This window comes from Stigmatopora nigra, chromosome 17, assembly GCF_051989575.1.
Source record: "Stigmatopora nigra isolate UIUO_SnigA chromosome 17, RoL_Snig_1.1, whole genome shotgun sequence".
NCBI classification, from domain to species: Eukaryota; Metazoa; Chordata; class Actinopteri; order Syngnathiformes; family Syngnathidae; genus Stigmatopora; species Stigmatopora nigra.
In genome coordinates, this window is record NC_135524.1 from 247,572 (window position 1) to 269,342 (window position 21,771).

The 21,771-nt window shown below is 50.9% G+C and overlaps 5 protein-coding genes across 16 annotated transcripts in view; 1 reads left to right on the forward strand and 4 right to left on the reverse strand.

Moving 5' to 3' along the window:
- The window catches only part of unc13bb (unc-13 homolog Bb (C. elegans)), a 28,701-nt gene extending 26,746 nt beyond the window's left edge, over positions 1–1,955 (reverse strand). For 5 of the 8 annotated variants that reach the window (XM_077737460.1, XM_077737463.1, XM_077737462.1 and 2 more), the window contains exon 1: positions 1,655–1,937. In XM_077737460.1, coding sequence (XP_077593586.1) covers positions 1,655–1,676 — 22 coding nt within the window. In that variant the 5' untranslated portion in view covers positions 1,677–1,937. Of the gene's footprint in view, positions 1–1,654 lie in introns of all 8 variants that reach the window. The other 3 variants (XR_013329435.1, XR_013329434.1, XM_077737458.1) reach the window with 1 other exon arrangement.
- A 649-nt stretch (positions 1,956–2,604) lies between these two features.
- ptpn11a (protein tyrosine phosphatase non-receptor type 11a) lies at positions 2,605–9,848 on the reverse strand. Of its 2 annotated transcripts, none has more exons than XM_077737496.1 (15): positions 9,676–9,848; positions 6,946–7,068; positions 6,683–6,877; positions 6,408–6,600; positions 6,210–6,329; positions 6,021–6,134; positions 5,854–5,950; positions 5,513–5,610; positions 5,307–5,450; positions 5,061–5,192; positions 4,775–4,997; positions 4,536–4,687; positions 4,295–4,413; positions 4,131–4,218; positions 2,605–4,021 (listed from the first exon to the last, which is right to left on the reverse strand). In XM_077737496.1, the coding sequence occupies exons 3-14, from the start codon at positions 6,769–6,771 to the stop codon at positions 4,149–4,151; spliced, it is 1,551 nt and encodes a 516-aa protein (XP_077593622.1). In that variant the 5' UTR covers positions 6,772–6,877; positions 6,946–7,068; positions 9,676–9,848; the 3' UTR covers positions 2,605–4,021; positions 4,131–4,148. The 2 variants fall into 2 exon arrangements, with proteins under 2 accessions (XP_077593622.1, XP_077593621.1); XM_077737495.1 differs by lacking the exon at positions 9,676–9,848 and adding an exon at positions 7,615–8,744.
- Positions 8,293–11,225, forward strand: tmed2 (transmembrane p24 trafficking protein 2). Its single transcript, XM_077737535.1, has 4 exons — positions 8,293–8,657; positions 9,107–9,299; positions 9,944–10,051; positions 10,138–11,225. The coding sequence occupies exons 1-4, from the start codon at positions 8,478–8,480 to the stop codon at positions 10,260–10,262; spliced, it is 606 nt and encodes a 201-aa protein (XP_077593661.1). The 5' UTR covers positions 8,293–8,477; the 3' UTR covers positions 10,263–11,225.
- Positions 11,226–11,736: 511 nt separating this feature from the next.
- LOC144210696 (arrestin domain-containing protein 3-like) lies at positions 11,737–17,663 on the reverse strand. Of its 3 annotated transcripts, none has more exons than XR_013329438.1 (9): positions 16,927–17,663; positions 15,843–15,933; positions 15,587–15,734; positions 15,387–15,489; positions 15,047–15,303; positions 14,705–14,858; positions 14,491–14,630; positions 12,920–14,404; positions 11,737–12,354 (listed from the first exon to the last, which is right to left on the reverse strand). XR_013329438.1 is itself a non-coding variant. In XM_077737507.1 (8 exons), exons 1-8 carry the CDS (start codon positions 17,210–17,212, stop codon positions 14,363–14,365), a joined length of 1,221 nt encoding a protein of 406 aa, XP_077593633.1. In that variant the 5' UTR covers positions 17,213–17,663; the 3' UTR covers positions 11,737–14,362. The 3 variants fall into 3 exon arrangements, 1 of the variants encoding a protein (XP_077593633.1); XR_013329437.1 differs by having other exon boundaries at positions 11,737–12,541; XM_077737507.1 differs by having other exon boundaries at positions 11,737–14,404.
- A 314-nt stretch (positions 17,664–17,977) lies between these two features.
- Positions 17,978–21,762, reverse strand: acads (acyl-CoA dehydrogenase short chain). 2 transcript variants are annotated; one of them, XM_077737504.1, is made up of 10 exons: positions 21,377–21,762; positions 20,167–20,321; positions 19,961–20,110; positions 19,778–19,889; positions 19,550–19,701; positions 19,292–19,462; positions 19,086–19,223; positions 18,922–19,017; positions 18,614–18,670; positions 17,978–18,518 (listed from the first exon to the last, which is right to left on the reverse strand). In XM_077737504.1, exons 1-10 carry the CDS (start codon positions 21,444–21,446, stop codon positions 18,366–18,368), a joined length of 1,254 nt encoding a protein of 417 aa, XP_077593630.1. In that variant the 5' UTR covers positions 21,447–21,762; the 3' UTR covers positions 17,978–18,365. The 2 variants fall into 2 exon arrangements, with proteins under 2 accessions (XP_077593630.1, XP_077593632.1); XM_077737506.1 differs by lacking the exon at positions 21,377–21,762 and adding an exon at positions 21,018–21,128.
- Positions 21,763–21,771: the final 9 nt, after the last annotated feature.

Genomic DNA, 21,771 nt, shown 5'->3' on the forward strand with positions numbered 1-21,771 from the left:
GAGACAGAGAAAAAGAGAGAGAAAGACAGAGAGCCATAGAGAAAGAGAGAGAGAGAGAGAGAGAGAGAGAGAGAGAGAGAGAAACAGATGGTCAGGGGATTAGAGACACAATCACTAAGCGCTGGCTCTCTCTCCCTGACTCAATGTTTGGTTCTCACACAATTCCACTACGCTGATGCTCTTCGTATTCAACTGCTCTGAATATAGTAGATTCAACGTGGTATTTGGCTTGAACTTTGAAGCATATACTATGCATGTCACTACTTCAAAAATGTGATTTCAACTCAAGGAACGTTCTGGCCATAGCATTTAAGCTGTCAAATGACATTGACGACAAATCATTTCACAATTTTATTGAATGATGCACGCAATAGATCCTAAAAATCACAACTCACTGTTGTTTTCTCTTTGGGTATTAAAACAAAAAGCTACAATGACAGGCAAAAAGCCCAGAGGATTTTAGCATGCCGGGTCCCCGAATACACAAAGGTCAACGAGTCATTCACAGAGGCCGTAAAAGTACAATTTGAAGGGGTCTGGGAACGCCGACGCCAACATCCCAGCCCGTCTCAGCCACAGGTCTACTTTTTTGTGGTGTAAAGTGGCGCGTTGAGACATCGCCATGGAGATGGAGCATCTTGACTATCAATACATGAGCGACATCCATTTGGCGAGCTGTCGTTATGGAGGAATGAGTCACCACGTCAGCTAATAACGCCGCCACGGCGCAATCTCTCCTCTCATTCCACTTGAGTCGCTCGCCTCGCTCGGCCCACCTTCAATTTGCGCTTAACGAGAATTCAACTCCCGAGTAGGTTCCTCAAAAAAAAAAAATGCCCATTTTGAGTGGGAAAAAGGATGGTCACATACATTGAAACTTCTGATCTCGAAAATATCATCAATTACCCATTAATATTACCACTACTTATTATTTTTATTAATCAGAAAATTGGGAGTTTCTTTCCAACAGCAAAGTGGGCTACGTCTAAATGATATTTGCATACGCTATGTCGACTTTATTACTTGACTTTCAGTCCAAGTGGGGTTTGAGCTAATAGACATTATGTAGCAAGCTCCTTAATTACTTTGACATACTTATCGTTAACGATAAGACGTACAGTTGTGGATTTCAAAAATAACTTTTAAACGTATTGAAAATACAATTGAGGGAAGTGTTTGTTTTTATTCCAATAAATCTAGGATCTCAACAACAAGCCTTTGATAGCAACGACTACCTCCAACTGCTAAAAGCCTTTGATAACACCGACTACCTTTTAGCTCGTTACATGATGAAATGGTGAATTTCAAAAAATACTTTTAAACGTATTCAAAATACAATTGACGGAAGTGTTCGTTTTTATTTCGATAAATCGGTGAACCCAACAACAAAAAGACAACGTGTAAAACTAGGAGCCTTTGATAGCACCGACTACCTACAATGATAAAAACCTTTGATAGCACCGACTACCTATAATTATAAACACCTTTGATAGCACCGACCACATTTTAGCTAGTGACGCGATGAACACTATAATTCTTATAGAATGAATACTTCCAAAGCTTCTTACTCGTAACATTTTAGGACATGCGCTTTTCTGGGTACAATATACTGGGTTTATTTTCAGTTTAATGAAATTAATAAGACAAAACTTACCTTTGACGCAGAGTAGAGACATTGGCAATGCGCTTTCAGCTCCAATCCAATAGTTTCACTCACTTTGGAAAAAGAACAACCCCAGACGCGTAATAGAAGTTTAACAGGTGCGGTAACATGGCACTCCTTCGCTTAACTCATTCTCGTCACTGTTTTCTATCTATAAAATAACGAAAAGTGCCTTTTCGCTACATAACAAAAGCGATATGCCGGGAAATTAAAAAAAGAGGTTTTCAGCTGTCCGTCTCGGTCACTCCAACCTGAGCAAACAGTGGGCGGGTGAAAGCGCTTCAGACCGACGTGACGAACGTCTCTTTTGGCCAATGGAAACCCAGGATTTGCAAAAAGGCGCGGTTATGTCTTTATAATCTGACCAATGAACCAGGGGGAGATAACGGGTTGGAAACAGGTGACGGAGCTTCAAGAAATGTGCAACAAATGTGGATTTACGTCCACCCAACCCACTTAACTGTCACTTTTTCAAAAACAAGGTCAACTACGATACACCAATTCAATAAATAAATAGAAAATAACAGGATGCTGCTTCTTCTTCGGAAAGACGGCGAGCAAACATTGGAAGCGAGCAGATGGTTCCAGCAAAAAAAAGGGAGAAATTTCCTTAGCCTTTTGCTGACACTCCTAAATGTTGTCCTTTGACACCCTTGGTCTAAAAACTGTGGCACTTCATTTAATTGAAATGACATATATACCTGATGAATGACATTAGCATTAATGATAGTCATATCTAGAACACAGTTGATTAAACAGTTATAACTAGCTCATGAATAGTAGTGGAACCTTGTTATTGGCAGGGAAAGACAGTTAGGCCAAGTCATACACTGTCCTCTGCTCCCAGGGTTTGCCAAGTGGGCCACGTGATTGGCCGTCTATGGACATCCATGCACTGCAAAAGTTCAGTTGTGATGTAGAAAATACAACAAAGAGTCAGGTTAGGCATTAGCTCGCTATTTATTCATAGTAAGGACGTTAACGTGGTTAACTGCATTTTTTAAAATATTTATAATAAACTCTCGTCGTAATGGTCTTGTGTGTGTCAAGAGAGAACAATAGGCATATACATACACTTGACTTTCTTGGCAAGTAGATATGGTATCTTTCACTAAGTATAGTCTGCTCATGTACAATATACACCTTGAAAAATAGACATTGGTTCTTTTTTTTTTGTCTGTTTGTTTTTGCCGTCAGGAGTCCCGTATGAGCGACAAAGAGCGGTGCAAGGCACGTCCGTGAGTTGACGCGTGTGATCGCGGCGAAGGCCCAGTGGGGAAATTTACAGGCCATCTTTGAAATGAGCGGACGATGACGAGAAGCGCCACGGCGCGTCTTGGCTTATAGCTAGCTCGCTTAGTTTGCCGTTAAAAAGTATTGCTTTAGCTTAGCGCCTGCCTGGGAATTACATTGAGCTAAGACACATTAAGACAAAAAAAAGTAGTGATTACCGGCCATTTCCGTACAAAAGAACTATGTTGGAGTGAGTTGAGATTGGCTCTTAAGTCATTCTGAGGCCTGATGTGCGATTGTCTTAATAGACAAAACTAGTCATTGGCTTCCATTTTAGTCCCAAGAAAGTATGTTGAGGAACTGATTTGAAAAATAACCCCCGTTCTAGTGTTTTAACTCATTTCATCTAATAGTGTAGGGGATTTTCCTTGTCGGGAATTTAGTGTCGGCTTTGGGATAGAAGCTAGCTAAGCGGCAGGCATGTCGTGTTTCTCGTCACCTTTGGCGAATATGTGGAGGCGGAGGCGGCGGCAACGGTACGCGCTAGCCATTTAGTCATCAAGTATGCAAAGCGGGATGTTTTCAGTCCATGCGGCCCGGCCGTCCATTGCCTAAAATGGCAGCCCGTGATTTCAATGTGAATAAACCTTTGTTGCTTAGGTCAGTTCAGATGATCCAAATATCCTGTAAAATGAGGCACATTCCAAATGACACCCCAGTCTGAAGCAAGCATCATGAATTCCTCAACGGGTTAAAAACACTCGTTTCGGGAAAAAAACAGCTAAAATAGTGGTCGTCGTGGTGGTCGTCCTAACATTCGGCGAAGGCGATGTGAACGTGAAAGGACGCAGGTTTCTCTTCAAGGCAGTTGCGGTGAGGTCAGGAGTCCAAGGGTCAAAGTTCAAGCCGAACTTTTCCGCTGGACTCTACAAACAAGTTTTGCTTAAGGTACAAAAAAAATGAAGGAAAAAATTGGCCGTTGGCTTCGATGAAACACAAACTGGTCGGGTTTGCTCGGCCCGAATCGGGCAGCGCCGTGTGGTTCGGGGGGCCCACCGGATCTGGCTTCCTTCCTCTCTAGTTGTCTGCGGCGCTTCGAGGCTGGCGAAGAAACGGTCGGGAGGCCTGCCGTCAATCAAGCGGGGAAAGGAGAAAAATTGTCAATGGCTGTACCCGGGACTGTAAACGTCACTTGTCTTTCCAATCTCATTGTCTCCTTGGTTAAAAGACTCACCTGGCGTGGATCTCTGTCTCATCTGAAGCTCTTCTGCTGCTGCATCAGCCCGACGTTCTCGTAGACTCGGGAGTTCTCCTCGCGCATGCTGAGGGGCCAGAGAGACGCGCGCGGACGACGGGTGAGCCCAAGCGGGGTGGGAGGGCCGGGGCTCGCTCACTTACTCTGCGCAGGTGGGCGTGGGCAGCGGCGTGCACGGGGGCAGCGGACTCTGCTCGCCGCCCGTCAGGTCCGACAGAGAATACTTGATGTTGGTGTACTCGCGACCTTTGATCTTGCTTTTCTGGAAGAAAAAAAAGGAAGGAAAGTTGTTGAACTGATAGCGCTCTCCCACTTAAAATGTGTTTGGACCTCCATGGCAGCCCACTTTCAAGTGAAATTAGATGGCATGCATTTTTTGCAGACCTGCTCCTCCACGATGCGCCTCTGCAGCGTCTCGATGTAGTGTTGCACGGCCATGTAGATGAAGCGGTACTGGGCCTCCGTCTGCACCATGCCGGAGCGCTGAGAACGGACCATCTGGATGCTCTTGGGAACGTCGATGTCGCAGTCCACGCCTGGACGCAATGGGGCGCGCGCGGACAGGTCAGTCGGGCCGGGCGCACAAAGTCAAATCCAACCCACCCATACACCCACCCACCCACCTTTTTCTCGGATGACGTCGATGAGGATGTCGATGACAATGAAGGTCCCGGTGCGCCCGATGCCGGCGCTGCAGTGCACGGCGATGGGCCCGGCGTCGGGGATGCTCTCCTGCTTGAGGTTGACCTCCTCCAAGAAGTCCAGGACGCCGCCGGGGTCGGTGGGGACGCCGTGGTCGGGCCACGCCCGGAAGTGGTACTGCCACACCGTGCGCTCCGTGTTGCCCTGCGGTGGCCAAAGAGGCTCCGAGATGAGGGACGGGACGTCCACGGCGGCGCCGGAGCTCACCTGGCCCACTTTGGAGAGTTTGAGCTCTCGGAGGATGTAGTCGTGCGCCGCCGTCTCTCGGACGTTGCGGACGCGCATGGCGCCGTATTCCTTCAGTGCGGACATGTCGGGCCAGTACTTGACGCATTTACTCTGGGGACCAAACGTGACCACGACTTGCTTTTTCTCTTTGTATTATTAGCCGACGGGCAGCTAGCAAAACATCCCATTTGTAGCACTGGACAAATCCCCACAAGCGTGCCTGACCTTGCCTCTCTCCACCTCCTTGGTGGTCATGACGATGACCCGCGAGTTCTCCTGGAACACCATCCTCCAGAAGTCGCTGATGGTGTTCTGCAGGCAGCCCTGAGTGGCGATGTAAGACTTCCTGGGCTTGCTGTCCTGTTCGGGCTAAGCACAGCGGCGACGCGGGTTAGCGAGCGGGCCGTGGGCCCGCGCGGCGTGGCGCTCACCGTGCTGGGCGTCGCCACCGCGATGATGTTGGCGTTGATGTAGTCGGAGCCGGCTTCGTTGGGGTCGCCGTCCGTCAGGACCACGCGGGTGTGGTCGACTGCAAAAAAAAAAAAAAAACGGAAAAGGTTCGCCCTTATGCCTAAAGTATATAGGATAACATCTATCTGTGCCATTTGTTGTTTTAAGGCTGTGCGTAAGTCCTGCCCTAGCATGGCCACCAAGAGGAGCCATCAGGTCAGTCAACTCACTGCACATGGATGCCATCTGGTGCGCATAGAAGATAGCTACAGTAGGCTTGTGTCAGGCAGGCGGGCGGGCAGGCGGGCAGGCAGGTACTCACAAGGCAGAATGTTCTTGTATCGGTTCTTGTTCTTGTTCTCAGCCCTCTGACCCTCTTTGCGGCTGTAGAGCAGCTTGCACTCCTGCTGCTGTAGAGTCTAATGAGAGAGATATGGAGAGGTTCACTCAAAAGGCAGGCAAATTTCAAGAAAGGAAAATTAGCCGCACCTCAAACTCCTCCCAAAATCCCTGTTTGACTTTATCCGTGGCCTCGGCCAGCTTGCTGAGCTCGCGTACTCTGCTCTCGATCTCGGCCGCGTTGATGCGAGTGGTGTTGAGGGGCTGTGCGGCCGGCCCACAGAGGACAAAATCATTTGGGAGCCCAAAAGCCGCACGGGATAGCACGAAGACAGCCACCTGCTTGAGCTGCAGAACCGTGCCCAGGGTCTCCACCATGGGGTTCTTCTTGTAGTGCTCCACCAGGTCTGTGAGGGAGTCAAACTTCTCGCCACCGCCAACGTCGTATTTCAGGTCGTGCTGATAGACGAGGGGAAAAAAAAAAAAAAAAAAAAGAAAGTCAAAACTAGTCCATATTTTATTTTAAAAGCATCGGACCTGGCATCGGATCATGACGTGCGTGACTTTGGGCTTGCTGTCGCTGCCGTCCGTCTTGTCGTCGCCAGTTCGCACCGACAGCACAAAGTCTCCGGGGTGGCTCTGGCTCTCCCGCACCAGGAAGCTGCCGTTCTTGCCTTTCTCGGTGAGGAGCTTCTCGGCCTCGCGGCCCGACAGGTGCCCGTGGAACCACCTGGAAGCGCAAGCAAACGCCGCCGTCGTCGTCGTCACGCGTCGCAGAGTGGGCGGCGGCCACTGGCCCGCCCCGGACTCACCTCTCCGAAGTGGGGTCGGCGCAGTTGAGGGGATATTTGAGCTCGATGACGTCGCCGTTCTTCTCCTTCAGCTGCCCGTGGTGTTCCATGTAGTACTGCACCAGCTCGGCCAGAGTGGCAAACTTCTCGCCGCCGTACAGGTCGTAGAAGTCGCCCGTGTTCTGGATCTTGATGTGGGTGACGGCGCCATTCCGCCTGCGAGGAAATTTAGAGGGTTAGGCTCCTTTGCAAAGACTCTGTAGACGTTCAAGCGCTCGCCTTACCGCACTGACAAGGTGAAGTCTCCAGGGTTACTCTTGCTGGGTCTTGCTAAAAAGCTGCCGTCCACGCCACGAGTCAGCAGAAGGTTCTCCGCCTCCACTCCCGTGATGTTTGGATGAAACCACCTGGAGGAAAATAAATCGGATATTAATCAAAGGAGGATCTTTCTTGGCCTATTTTGATTGTCGCACCATTAGCAATATTGGTCCTGATACGGCACAAAAATAATGTCATCGCTATGGGCGACTACTAGCAAATATCCGAATGATGCTGTACAATAATAGTAGTGCATGTAAATTTAGTTCGTATATGTATTAACTATAACGGCTGTGTTTGCAAAATAAGCTCCGGTGAGTACTTTTGAAGGCAAGAATGGCAATATATGACGCAGTCATCCACACAGCTGTGTTCTGGTGACAAGCTAGCACTGTTGCCGTCTGCGTCGTTGAAGGGCACTTTTCTTCTCTCGCATAAAGGCGCTCATGCAAACAACACTGGCATCATCATGAACCGTGCACGAACGTTTCCCAAGACAAAAGCTAGCACGTCCATTCCTCAATCTAAACACACCGAGACAAACCTCGGGTAGCTCGAATGTGCTTGTTTAGCGATAAGCCGCCTTCTAAGGTGGACGGCCTTTGACGGACTTGACTTTCGAGACAAGCGCTTACCTCCGAGATGTCATTATTTTCTCTTCTCACTTCCTTCCTTACTTGGCAGCTAGCAGTAGCTTCCCAGCTAGGTAGCTAGCAGTAGCTTCCAAGCTAGGCGGCGAACCTCGGCGGCCGTTTTTCCCTCCTCTAGTAGCCAGGCAACGGCGTTCATCGGCTCATATGCGGCCAATACGCATGCTCGAATGACGGCATCGATGAAAAACGGCAGCAAGACCGACGTCTCAAGTTTTTATTAGGCGCGTCCCGGAGACTTGAAACTGAGTCGATTGTAGGACGTCACCAAATCTGCGACAACCCCAAGGGGTGTGTTGTATTCGTCGCCCGGTTCGGCCGACTGACGACGGTATGCCCGGGAAACAAAATGGACCCCGAGTCACCCGGGCGACATATGAAAAAATGTTCACGCGTTTTCACCTCTTTTCATGCGCCCCCCAAAAAAAAATTGTTTTCCTTTTTTTTTGCAAGCCGGAAGCGAAATAAACTATTTTCTATTATTTTGTATGTTATGCCTTGATTTAAAGTATTCTGGCTTTTCTGAAATCTAACTTTAAAGTCAGAATTATATACATTATTGTAATACAGTTGGTTCCAAATATGTTGTTTATCGAATGGCACTGCCCAAAAATGGTCGACAAACGATAACAATCCTCTGTTGGCTCACAAGGCGGGTTTCGCATCTAGAGCAATATACATGTGATATCTGTGGCGTAAGGCGTACGTGGCAATCCCACGGCAACGCTACAGTTTACCACTTTGCTTTTTTTCCTCCCCGCAGTGCCGCAGAGGACTTAACGCAAAGAGGATCATTTTTAAAATTTGCTGCAAATATTCTCTCTGACCCCCTTTGAAGTCCACCAACAATGTTGACCACGTCGGAGCTTCTTGTTCTACTGTCCGTCCTGTCCGCCACGGTGTCCGGCTATTTCGTTAGCATCGACGCCCAGGCCGACGAGTGCTTCTACGAACGCGTAAACTCCGGTACCAAAATGGGCCTCATGTTCGAGGTGGCCGAAGGAGGCTTTTTGGATATCGACGTGGAGGTGAGGCTCCCTGAGCACGGACTGGACCAAACCGACCGTAAATATGGTTACAGGCCCGGCTGCGATGCCGCTGTCAACCGCCATCTTTAGCAGTAGCATCTAGATAGCAGTTCGCATTCGTAAAGCCTGCGACGTCAAACCTGTCTCGCGTTTCGTTTTGCCATCTGCCATATCCGTTTCTCACAATGAAGTACGCATTGTGCAAAAATAATTGGAGGCTGCACGATGGCCTAGTGGTTATCACGTTCGCCTCGCGGTTCGGAGATCAAGGGTTCAATCCCCGAGTCCGACCTTCCTGTGTATGTGTGGTTTAGTTTGCACCCTCGTGAACCTTGTGAAGACCGGTAGTAGTCAAAATGATTTTGTAAATACGCAAAAGACCAAATGCTTTCATACAATGACTTTGTTTTGAAACATGTCAGATTGTTAATGCTGCGTCCTCCTTTCAGATACTTGGCCCCGACGGCAAGCTGATCTACAAGGGCGACCGCGAGTCCAGTGGCAAGTATTCGGTGGCGGCGCACATGGACGGCACGTACAAATTCTGCTTCAGCAACAAAATGTCCACCATGACGCCGAAGATTGTCATGTTCACCATCGACATTGGCGAGGCGCCTAAAGGACAAGACATGGAGACGGAAGGTGACGGCCCCACTTTGACCCCGCCGACCCCCGCTATAGCACTTTCCTCTCATTGATCGTTTTTGTTGTTATTTTTTTTTCTATGTGTTGTTGTTTTATGACGGTCTTCCGGGCGCCCCCGTCCCGCCCCCGCAGGCGGTGTCACTTGGGACGGTAGGAGCGGAGAATGTGGACTTTTGGTGCACGGGATGATCTGGTCTTTCCCAGCCTTTGTGCCGCGACGCCTATTCCGAATGCGCCAAACGGTCTATTGCTAACAAGCGCCGAGCAAGATAACGATACAGGGGACATTCTATCAAATTGACGTAGATGTCATAAGTGAAACAAAACAAATAACGGACATTACCGATAAAGCTTAATATTTACAACATCTTACCTTGGATAAAGCTTTGATTTTTAAAGCACCTCCGTTTCACCTAAGGCAGCCATTTTGCGATGCATCAACATATTCCGTGCGTGTCAAAACGGTGCTTTGGTGCCACAAAGGTTGGGAATCGCTGTTGTCACTAAAGTTGCTGTGCGTAGTTGGACGCCATTAATAGCGCACGTTGCCCCCCGTGTGAGGAACTGGAGTGGTCGCACCCTTAAAAAATCAAATGCAATTTGTAAGTTGTTCAATGCTAACATATATTTGTTTCTGACAGCTCACCAAAACAAGCTGGAGGAGCAGATCAACGAGCTGGCCGTGGCCATGACGGCCGTCAAGCACGAGCAGGAGTACATGGAAGTCCGCGAGAGGATACACAGAGCCAGTGAGTGACGGCAATCCAACCCGACGTCTTTTACCTCTTGTCGTCGTCGGTGGCTCCTTAACGTGTTGTTTCTTTTTTTTGTCCAGTTAACGACAACACAAACAGCCGAGTGGTGCTGTGGTCCTTTTTCGAGGCTCTCGTCTTGGTGGCCATGACGCTGGGACAGATTTACTATCTGAAGAGGTTTTTTGAAGTGCGGCGGGTGGTCTAACTTGCCACGAGGGCGGCGGCAGTGGCGACAGCGGCGACAGTTCTTGGCCAAACGGACTAGCACTTTCATCTAAGCTGTTCCCAAACGACTGTGAAATGATGGAAGATGTTTCTTTTTCTTCACTTTGAACTCCTTGATGCCTGAATGAACATTTCAAAAGATGTAAGCATATCTCTCAAAAGGCAACGAGGGAAGACGCAAGTGCATAAAGATCGGAATCGAAAAATGGATCGGCCTAAGTGAATTAAACAGATGTATTTGTTTTTTTGGCCATATGTAGTACATATGATTTCTAAACAATGATCCCCTAAATTATTATGATACTGATTTATGAAAAGGACCATTTAGGGTAAATGTAAAGGTTTCAAAAGTACATTTTTTTTTTAAACATTTATATTTTTTTTCTTCATATTTTCATGCACTTGCAAAACCCCCGATGCTGATGTACATTCAGGTATTAAGCGAATCAATGAATGGGTTGTAATCATTTGCCAGTTCTGTTTTGACACAAGTGGCCGTTTCAAATCAGCATGAAGGTGTAAGGTTTTTTGTTTGTTTTTGTTTTTTTTTGTCACTTTTCAGGGGAATTATAAAAGGTCAAAGGTTCTTTTTGAATGTTTTCTCGAAGTTAAAATTGTTGAATCTGAGGGCGGTGTCCTGATCTACTACTGCTGTGTGCTGCTTATTATGTTTGGGGGATTTTAAAGGGTAATTTGATCATTGTTTTGGAACACTTTTACTGAGAGGCCATGTTTAGTTTGCCCCCGTTCCCTTAGCTTGACTCCCAAGTTTTCCGTCTCTTGGCTTCAGCGTCTCAACTGAAAGCACTCGCAGATATTTGTATGCCACCTTTAAAAAAACAATTTTTTTTTGGTGTTCCGAATCGCAAACTGATAAGACTGAGCAAATGGAAAGGTGGTTGAAAATAAGCCCCAGGTTTCCTAATAAAACAGTTCCATACAATGATTGTTGAACTCATTGGCTGAGAAGGGCAGTCACGAATCGGGTCGTTTTTTTCTGTGGAGGATTCATCCTCCAGATTTACACTGACACAAGATGGCTGACAAGAGTGGTATTAAAATTAAGACGTCTTTTTAAAAAAAATCTTTTAGTCTTGGCCCTGCTTCGTGTCGTTTTGGTGCTCGTTGGAGCATGGCACACTCCGTAGCTTAGCCTAGCTAGCGTTTAGGCTCCACGCGTCAACATGTCGGGTGAGTTGACTTTTTACTTTCGTCTCATTTTCTGAACGGCTTCATTAGGGTCGCGGGGGTGCTGGATCCTATCCCAGCTGACTACGGGCCATAAGCGGGGTACACCCTCAATCGGTGGCCTGCCGATCGATCGCAGGGCACAAGGAGACGAACAACCATTCACACCCCCACCCATACCCTTCCTTTCCTCTTGTGTCTTGCAGACGCCAGCCGAGCAGACTGTCCAGAACGGACCGCGGGACCTCACATTAAAGATGAGGAAATGGATTGGATAACTTTATTCATCCCGTATTCGGGAAATTACATTGTGGCAGTAGCAAGAGGGTGATTAGACAGAATTAACAGCAAAGCAAAAGTACAAAGCGAATCAAAGTAAATGAAATCATCAAATCATTAAAACATAAAAGCCGCAAAACACAAAAACGAACAAGAGTGGACAAAGCTACCGTGGCCGCCGGCTGCCGCTTAAACAGCGCCATTTTGGTTGCGGTAACTGAATCGGACTCAAAAAGACATTGTAAAGTTGGACAAAAACTGGAACCCCACAGAACAGCAAAGCAAAAGCACAAAGTACAGAGCAAATCAAAGTAAATGGAATCATCAAATCATTAAAACATAAAAGCCGCAAAACACAAAAACGAACAAGAGTGGACAAAGCTACCGTGGCCGCCGGCTGCTGCTTAAACAGCGCCAATTTGGTTGCGGTAGCGGAATCGGACTCAAAACGACCTGGTGAGTTGGGCAAAAACTGGAACCACACACCGGAAGTCTTCCACGAGATGGGGAACTGCTGCAGACTGTGACCAAGGTGGAGAATACGCAGAGTCGCTCTTGCAAGCAATGGAGGGGGAATATGACGCGAGCCAGTGGACGGGGGTCTCCTTGAAGAGTGAAGATGACAATCTGAGTCGGACAGAGGACTCTCGAAGAAACGGCCCGATAGCGCCTTGCGCGGAGGATGAAAAGACCAAAGCTCCCCGGACAGAGGCCAACGATGACAATGCACGCTGGAAATGTTTGAAAGAGTGCGGGAAAACCTCCAGCAGCAAGTCGGCCTTGAAGAGGCACCTGTGGAGCCACAATGGCGAGAAAGCTTTCGCCTGCACGGCCTGCGACAAAAGGTTCTTCACCAAAGCGCATCTAACATATCACGCAAAAACACACAGCGACGAGAGGCCTTTCGCGTGCGCCTACTGTGGCAAAAAAATTCTCGGTGAGGGGGAGACTGGAGCGACACACCAGAGGGCACAGCGGAGAGAAATAATGGCGGCCGAAGGTGGCTTGCTAAAGGCTATACTATACATGTCCTCCACCCGAGACTCGCACATTCACGCACACACAAAGTAAACAAACATTACTAAACATTATGTTCTTTCTCACATGCTAAATATTGTCTCTTGTAAACTCCACACTCAATCAGTCTCTACAACAAAACAACATACGTACCTTTAAAACACGGGGAAATAAGAGTTATCTTCAAGCCAACTTTTACTGAAATGTTTGGCATGGCCCAGATTGTTGGATGGCTTCCTTTTCCGCATTACGTCATTACGCACGTGACGATAACAGTGACTTCAAAATAAAAGTAATGCCAGTTTAGTCTCTGCGTGAGGTGAAATTAGAAATGACGTGTAGTTTGAAATGTTTTCATTCAACCACCAAAGGGCCGTATGCAGCTTGGGGGCGGTACAATGCCAGGTCTGCTACTGTACTACATGGTCTTTTTTTAAGACTTACTATACATTGTCTGTTTTTAAATGGAAAAAAAGCTTGACTATTCATGATCTTTTTTAAAGCCTAACTATACATATTTTTGTTGTTTAAAAAGGCCTTACTATACATAAATGGTCGTTGTCAGAGAAAAAAAATCCTTCGTATACATGCTCTTTTTTATGGGGAACACTGTTGTACTTTCACTAGCTTTCTGTAAACGACGGCGTCTTTGGGGCGAGCGTTACTGTTTGCGAGCCAGCGAGGGAGCGATCAAGGTCAACCCAACGCTTCCAGTTCAAACCGGATTCTTTTATCTTGAGATTTAGGCACCAGCCAAAAACAAGCATGTGACCTTGCCTGCGCATGGGGGACATCGGGGGCGGGTGGGAGCTAAGACGGACGCCTTTCCGCTATCGGGCGACCAGGGGCCCTGCTTTACTCGCGGGGGGGACGCTAATCCGTCAGTGAATGCTATAGGGCGATAAAACCAGAGAACATTTCTCATTGACGTGTCCACAATTAACCTCAAACGTCAACAGGAAGTTACCCAAGATGAAAAGTAATTGGTAAAAAAAAAGCTGTCACCGTCACCACGTCTGCCCTCAAATCAACTTAAACATGGAGGCTTTTGCCAGCCATGACTCGATAAAGCAGGTGCCACGATGCATCTTCTTCTTTTTTTTTTAATAAAATAAAACTTTTATTTTTTGTAACCAAGAGTTGATCGATCATAAGAGCAAGATCACGAGAATAACTAAAGCACAGAGATCGTGGAAAGAGCATCCGATATGAAAAAAGTTGATCCTGAAAAAGGACACTTGAAAATGTGAAAAAATATTGCACTTTTTGTCATCTTCCAAACATTGAAGGACGTTTGATGAAATTCTTCAGTAAACATTTTGGTTCTTTTTTCTTCTCATCCACATTTGGACATTAGTCTGGTCAAACAGTCGTCGTCGTCGTCGGAGGCTTCTCGCCGTGGGGAAGAATGCTTGGCTGGGAACCAGCGAGCCAACGTGGAAACGGGCGACTTCAAATTGGTCCTTTGTGCTTTTGGCTCCGCCCACGTGCACGCCTTCACCTTTTGCGCCCTCCTTTAAGTGCACGGGCACACGTCCAGTCTTCTGGCCTCGCTCGCCGGCCTCTGGGGAATCTTTGCCCGTCGGCGGCCGCCCCTCAGCGTGACGGACACGGCGCCGGCTCGGGATACGGGTCCGCCTGCCCAACCGTTTTGATCACGCTCGTTTGCAAATTGCACACACTGGCAGAACGGGCGAAGCAAGCGGCGCGTGCGGTGGCTTTACCTCGGCGTAGAGCGGCGGCGGCAGGTAGCGGAATTCACTGACGTAGGCCAGCAGCGAGGCGTCTTCCCGTTCGGGGACGCCGTGCACAAAGTGGCAACGGTGCCACTCCGGGACGGCCAGCTCGTCGTAGCTGGGCGGGGCTGTCGGGAGGGGGGGGGGGCGTTCCGCGTTAAAATGGGCACGCCTAAAAAGAAGGAGGCGGCGGACGGCTCACCTTCGGGGCGCTCTGCCACTCCCGTCCAGGTGGAGGCGCTGCCGTTGCTACTGATGCTGGAAGTGCGAGAAGTGGCGGTGTGCAGCGGGATGGTCCCGATCACCAGCGGCAGCGACAGTGACAAGTTCAGCCCGCCAGGAACGTCCACGTACACCTGCCACGTAGCAAAATGGTCAAAGGGATACTGCAAGCACTACTATTGATTCCATTCTTGGTCGGGCCGGTCCTAACTAGCTTGTCGAAGCTGATGGGCTATTTCCTCATTGACCATTCAAAGCAGAAGGCGAAAGAGCGCGCAGCGCCCCCACCGTCGGACAACACCGCCCCCCCCCCTTTCCTTACCACGAGGGCGTACTCGACGCGGATGATGGGGCAGTCGAGGATGGACGGCGACACGGGCGGGATCTTGAGCACGCGGCCCTCCCAGCTTTGGCTCTTGCCCTGCGCCAGGGCCTCGCCCTTCAGGTTGGAGATCAGCTGCCGGATCTCCTTCCCCTTGCCTTTGGCGAAGAAGGTCTGCGTCTGGTACAGCGCCGCCTTGGGCACCACCACGCGGGTGGAGCAGTTCTCCACCTCGGCGAAGATCTGGATGGAATCGCCTGCGGGGGCGGGGCGGGGAGTGAGATGAGGGGCGGGACGAAGGCCGGGGGGGCGGGATCAGATGGCAGGCACCCGCCGTTACCTGGCGTGTAGCCTTTGCGGGCCACTTTGGCGCTGAGCGAGATGGGACCCGAGGCGCACATCCAGCAGCACAAGGTCTTCTCTTTGCTGCCCGCTTGAGGAGCCTGGGAACCACCACAAAGACAAAAAACATTGAAATTCCCGGCAAAGGGGACACGGCGTAGACGCCAGCGATCCGTCGGAGCCCGCTTTGGGCCTCACCAGCAGCAGCGGCGTGTTGATGTCGATGTGCTCGAAGACCACAAACTCCTTCTTGACCTTGAGGGGCAGCATCCAAGGGCGGCGAAGCTCCGCCTTCACCCAGTACCTGACGCTGCCGTGTTTGCCCTCGAACGACGTGGCCAGCGCCCTGACGGGAAAGGCGGGTGAGCCCGGGCGGGCGGGCGGGCGGGCGCTCGCTCGCTCGGTCGGGCGCGCGTTCTGGCCGCCGCCCTCAGCTGACGGAAAGGGGCCTCACATCTGTGGCAGCTGGAAACTGAAGGCCAACTCGTGCAGGCCGGCGTGCAGTACAGTCACGCCGCCTTCGTCTGCCGCCGCGTCCTCCTCATCTGCCGACAACAACAAAAACAATGGGGATGTTAGTTGCATTTTGAAACAAAACAAAAGCCATATTCTTCTATCTTTTCCACACGGACTCCTCCCATTCCAAACGCACGTCCACGCCAGGTGAGCCTAAAAAAATGTCGTTTTTGTCTGTAGTATTGGTTTTTGTCAACATGTTCTCATGTTTTGAGACAACTGGCCACCCAGGAGGCCTTTCCAAACTTAAATACGATCTGACTTGCAGCTTTTCATGGAGGGGCGGCTTGCTTTCCATCGACATGCACGCGGACACGCACGCGCCAGAGGAAGTGACCGTGTCACGCGCAACCGCCACACGGCCCGGGCCCAGTCTGCTGGAGACCAGTTTGAACCAGCCTGAGCAGCCCTCAGCCCGCCTCGCAAGCTGCCTCGTGATTGGCGTGAGGCACTGGGCAAGCCCCGCCCACTCAGAGAAGGAAGCTCCCCATGAGAAGCAGACGTCAAGCTCCACTGACAAAAACACGCGCGTGTGTGTGTGTGAGCGCGTGTCTGTGCGTGTCTGTGTTTGTCCGGTGCTGATGAGAGGAAGACGAAGATGAAGATCGACGGCTGGCTGGCATTTGGCATGGGATAGACGTCCAATTGGTTTGCCGGATCCAAACCAATCGGACGTCCGTCCGTCCCAGGCCGTGTGAGTTGCAATCACTCGCTGGGTGGCGTTAGCGTGCGTGTGTAAACCTGCTAGAACCAGTCCCATATTGAAACACATACAACCCCCCCCCCCCCCTCCTCCTCCCCCCAACCAACCATCATCCCTTTCGCTCCAGTGCGATCAGGTTTGAACCGCTTTTAGCAAAACAAAAGGGAGTTGCCCAGTTGCCAGGTGCAAAAAAAGTCTCTTGTCCCACCTAAAAGAAGTCAATGAATACATACATGCGATTTTTCTTCTTCTTTGAATCCAAAAACCTCAAAATCCAAACAGACCCGTGTGTGTATGTGTGTGTGGTCTCGTGACTGACCTCGCTCCTCGGCACTCCCGATGAGGACTTCTCGGTGATGCAGGTACTCCACCTCCTCGGTGTAGTTCTGTGTGTAGGCCGTGCTGGCGGCGGCGTTGCGGGACTCGGTCCAGCGGACCTTGGCCACCCCGCGAGCGCTCAGGGCCAGGCTGCGGACGCGCACGTCGCCGGCCACATCCAGCAACACGCGTCCGGACACCAGCTCGCCGCCGGAGAAGACCGGTGCGTGGCTGTCGTTCAGCGCGTCGAAGCAGACGGCCAGCGCTCGAACTTTGCCCACGACCATGACGGGATGAAAGTGGGGAGCCGGGAGCCAGAACCGGAGCCGCCGCAGCAGCCAGCCGCAGCCACAGCCAGAAGCTCTAGTTTCCGTTCTTTTTGTTTGCCTGCCGCCGCCCGGCCCGGCCCTAGCTCCCGGTGGCCCGCACGGAGCACGCCGCCGCCCGGCCTCGCTGCAGCAGCCTCATCGGGTTTGGGCTTCCGTCGGCCCCTAACCCCTGCCCTCCTCCTCCTCCTCCCGAACCCCCCACCCTTCGACTTGGCTCGACTTCGGCGACAGGGACCCAGTTGCCAGCTCGGGCTCCTCCTAAGAGCTGGCTGCGCCTGCAAGTGGAGGCACGGATGGACGGAGGGGCGGGCGTGCGAGCGCCTTTCGGTTGGACGCCTCGGATGACGAGCGGCCCTCGTCGCCCTGTGATGTCACAAAGACGACGCCCTCTCCGTCACGGGGCTCCAAAACAAAACACGCCGACGCGAGGGAGTCGAGCGCGCCCGCTGGCGGCCGGAGTGCCGAAGTGGCGCCACTCGCCACCCAAACGTTACTCCTTTAACCGTGCCATGAGACGTCAACGCGTCAAATAAACAGAGGGCCTCTTAGCTTTCACTTTGAACATGACAATATTTCCGATGCCAGTATGTCCCAGTTCGGGCCAGAATGAGACGGATAGCAGTGGCTTTGTTGGCTTTAAAACGCTACACCTTTCCCCCACTAAACAACAACAATCCACAAATAGGATCTGTCAGTTGAAATACAACAAAAAAGGGGCAACTATTCTCTATCCTTTACACCACTTTTATTGTAAATTCATTTCAGCGATGTGGCCAAGACGTCTTTCTTAAGGCATCGAGAGTAAGGCCAATTTCGGACAACGTTTGCATTTCTGCTGACTCACCAATCCAAGTTTCACCACTACATTTCAAGTACTCATCTAGTCATGCTATTAACTTTACAGTCACTTTGAACATTCTGGCAACAGCCCGATGATGATGATGAACTCCAGCCAAAAGATGGCATGGCACATCCATGCTCCTTTACTTTCAAAAGATGCAAGCCGAAGCACTCATGGGTCACCAGTCCAATCCATGGAAAATGGATTCGCTTGCCAATGAGCTGACGTTTAGCACGAGTCAGCGCCCGGCAGCGGCGCCCCCCCGTAATGCTAGGTGGAGTAGTCCTTGAGGAGCTGGCCGCCGATGACCAGTCTCTGGATCTCGCTGGTGCCTTCGTAAATCTCAGTGATACGGGCGTCGCGGTAGTGGCGTTCGGCGGGCATGTCGCTCACGTAGCCCATTCCGCCCAGCACCTGGATGGCCTGACGAGGGAGAGAGGGGGTCGGATGGGTCACGCTGCGGCGGCCCAATGAACCCGGGGGAACCTGGCCACCCACAACGTCAAAGCAGGCCTCACCTGGTGCGCGCAGAAGGTGGCCGCCTCGGAGGCGGAGAGCTTGGCCATGGCCGCTTCCTGGAGGACCGACAAGGAGCTCAAGTTAGATAGATGCTTGTCACAAGGTCTACGGGGAGTTCATTACACACACACAATGGGAAAAAAAAGAAGAAAAAAAAAGGCACACAAAAAGCACTATGAATACTGCCAATGGGGACAGACGTTATCAGCAGTCGGCCATCTTGAGTCAGTGCCCTTTCCGGTCTGCAAACCACTACTATAGGATAGCGGCCACGTTCAATTTTTGGCGCGGAGAATAGGCTTTTTACCTTGGTGAAAGGTCTGGCGGCGTCACGCAGGATGGCCGCCTTCCACGTCAACAGGCGGGCGCTTTCGATGGCCAGCGCCATGTCGGCCAGCTTGAACTACGGCGCAAACAAAGGCGGCTGAGAAAAAAAGCGGGGAGGGGGTCCACGCCGGCGACCACTCCAACCTGGATGGCTTGCAGTTTCCCGATGGGCGATCCAAAGGCACAGCGTTTGTGAGCGTAATCGGCGGCGCAGTCCAACGCCGCCTGAGCGATGCCCAGCGCCTGCGCCGCGATGCCGATGCGCCCACTGTCCAGAGTTTGCTGAGGGCGCCAGACGTCGTCCGAGTCACGGGACGTCCGCCACGGGCGGCTCGGTCGCGACCGCTTACCATGGCGATCTTGAAGCCGGCTCCGCGGGGGCCCAGCATGTGGTCCGACGGGATCCTGCAGTCTTCCAGGATGATGTTGGCGGTGGACGACGCCCGGATGCCCAGCTTGTCTTCCTTCTTGCCCAGCGACAGCCCCGGGTGGGGCATCGGGACCAGGAAGGCGCTGATGCCCTGGAGGGAGAGGGAGAGGGGAGGGGGTGTTCTTCAGATGACAGGCCGGTTTCAGGGCCCTCCCCCAGACGGCCGTCGGCGCCGTGCCTTGTGCTTGAGCTTTTTGTCGGTGGTGGCGAAAACCACGGCGGCGGAGGCCTCCCAACTGTTGGTGATCCAGGCCTTGGTGCCATTCAGGACCCAGTGCTCGCCGTCTTGACGCGCCACCGTATTGGCGGCGCCCGCGTCGCTGCCGTTGCCTGGGCGAGGGCAAGACGTCACTCGCGTTAGTTAGGAAGGGGACGGACGGGTCGGCAAAACGGCGCTCCGCCTCACCTGGCTCGCTGAGGGCAAAGCAGCCCACCTTCTGGCCGTCGGTGAAAGGCGGGATCCACTTTTCCTTCTGAGCCTCCGAACCAAACTTGAGGACGGGCCCCAGGTACAGAGACTGACACACACGGGAGACGAGCGTGGGGCCGCGGCTCACCGGCGAACGTGACGCTCGCTACAACAACTCACATTGTTGACGGAGACCACCACGCCCGTGCTGGCGCAGCCACGACTGATTTCCTCCACGGCCACGCTGTACGCCAAGTAGTCCATGCCGGCCCCGCCCAGCTCTTCGGGAACCTCCATGGCCATCACGCCCAGCGCTCCCAGTTCTGAAATCTAAAGAGTGGGAGTCAGCCAACACAGAGGGCGCCCGGCGAGGCCGCGTCCGGTACCTGCCGCGCCGGGTACGTCCCCTCCTTGTCCAGCCGGGCGGCCGCCGGCGTCAGTTCCCGCTCTGCAAAGTCCCGACAGGTCTGCCGCAGCATGGAGTGAGTTTCGGGCAGCTCGGCCAGCCGGGACAAGCGCCGACAACCACGCGTGCCGGCCACTGAGGGAGGGGTACACCGTGTCAATCCCGGGATTGGACCCAAGGGGTGGGGCTAGGCGCCATAAGACGTATGAAACTAGGCTTATCGCAAGTCATTGACAATTGCATCTATATATTTGTTTTGGCGGTTCAACTCACTGATAGTTATTATCAATCCATCCACTCTCTTTTGTTCAAAAATCTTTGTCATTTCTATTATTTCCTACGGGTATTTGGAGCATACCTGTCAACTGGTACGTTCTCGCCGTAATTGGTACAACTGAAAGCCCATTTTTATATTGGTACGCTGTACACATGAAAATGGTACGCTAAACGGTGATTTTGAGAAAAAAAAATAAATTAAGGCACTTTCTAGCCATTTTTCACCATCCGCCATTGTTTCTTCCCGGAAACGCATGTCTGCCAAGTGATATATGTACCGGCGCCTCTGATTGGCTAAAAAAAAAAGATCATGATAAACATTTCGTTTTGTAACACTTTCACCATGTGATTTCCGTTTCCTGTTCCCTTGTTTATGTTTACTTTCATGTTTATGTCTACTTGTTGTTCGTGATTTTTTACAAAAAAGTAAAGTGGTAAGATTTTCCATGTATTTATACATATATGTAAGGGCGAAAACAAAATTTGGTAAGATCACAAATGGTTCGAGGTTGACAGGTATGTTGGAGGCTTGTCTATTTGATCATTAAGACCTACCATTTGTGGATCAATTGGCCAAGGGACCTATCGCATGAGCTTTTGCAGCTAGCCTTAGTGAATTGGCTAGCTAGAAGCAGCAGGAGGCTAACTAGGTGAAAGGTCACTTTCAAGACTCGCTGGCTCGCCAACAGTTCAACGTCTGGTCATAGGTCATGCAGGTGACGTCACGGTCACCGGAAAAGTTGGTTTGGCGGCTGCAAATCATGCTAATGCTAGGCAAAAACCGGGATGCTAACGTAGCAAAAGCAAGGTCTGTGACGACTCGGACTCGGCCGGCGGAGGTGAAAGCAGCCCGAAGACGTTCCACGTAAACCCACAGCCCACCACGAGAATGTTTGGACGGATTTTCCACTCACCTTTGGCCGCTTTACAGAGCAGGGCCGCCATGTTGCTGTGGAAGTCAGTTATGTGTTGCGGCCGCACCATCCGTCCTGCGCACGCGCAGGCATCTTCAATGACAAGCTACAGTAGCCCCAGTGGTACAAATGACATCACGTAGCCTAAAGGAGAAAAAAAACGACACTTTCGCACTGGAAAGTGTCTCATTAAATATGCCAGGCTGCCAGTATTAGTTGTCCAGATTTAAAGATAGACGTTCATTTAAATGTGTTCTTACATCACACGTTCCAAGTTTAGGGGAATCATATGTTGTGAAAACGGATGGATGGAACGAAGTGTTTGATCATTATAATACCCTGAAATAATGACAGATATGGCAAATGTAAGCATATAGTACAGTATAGTTTGGAGG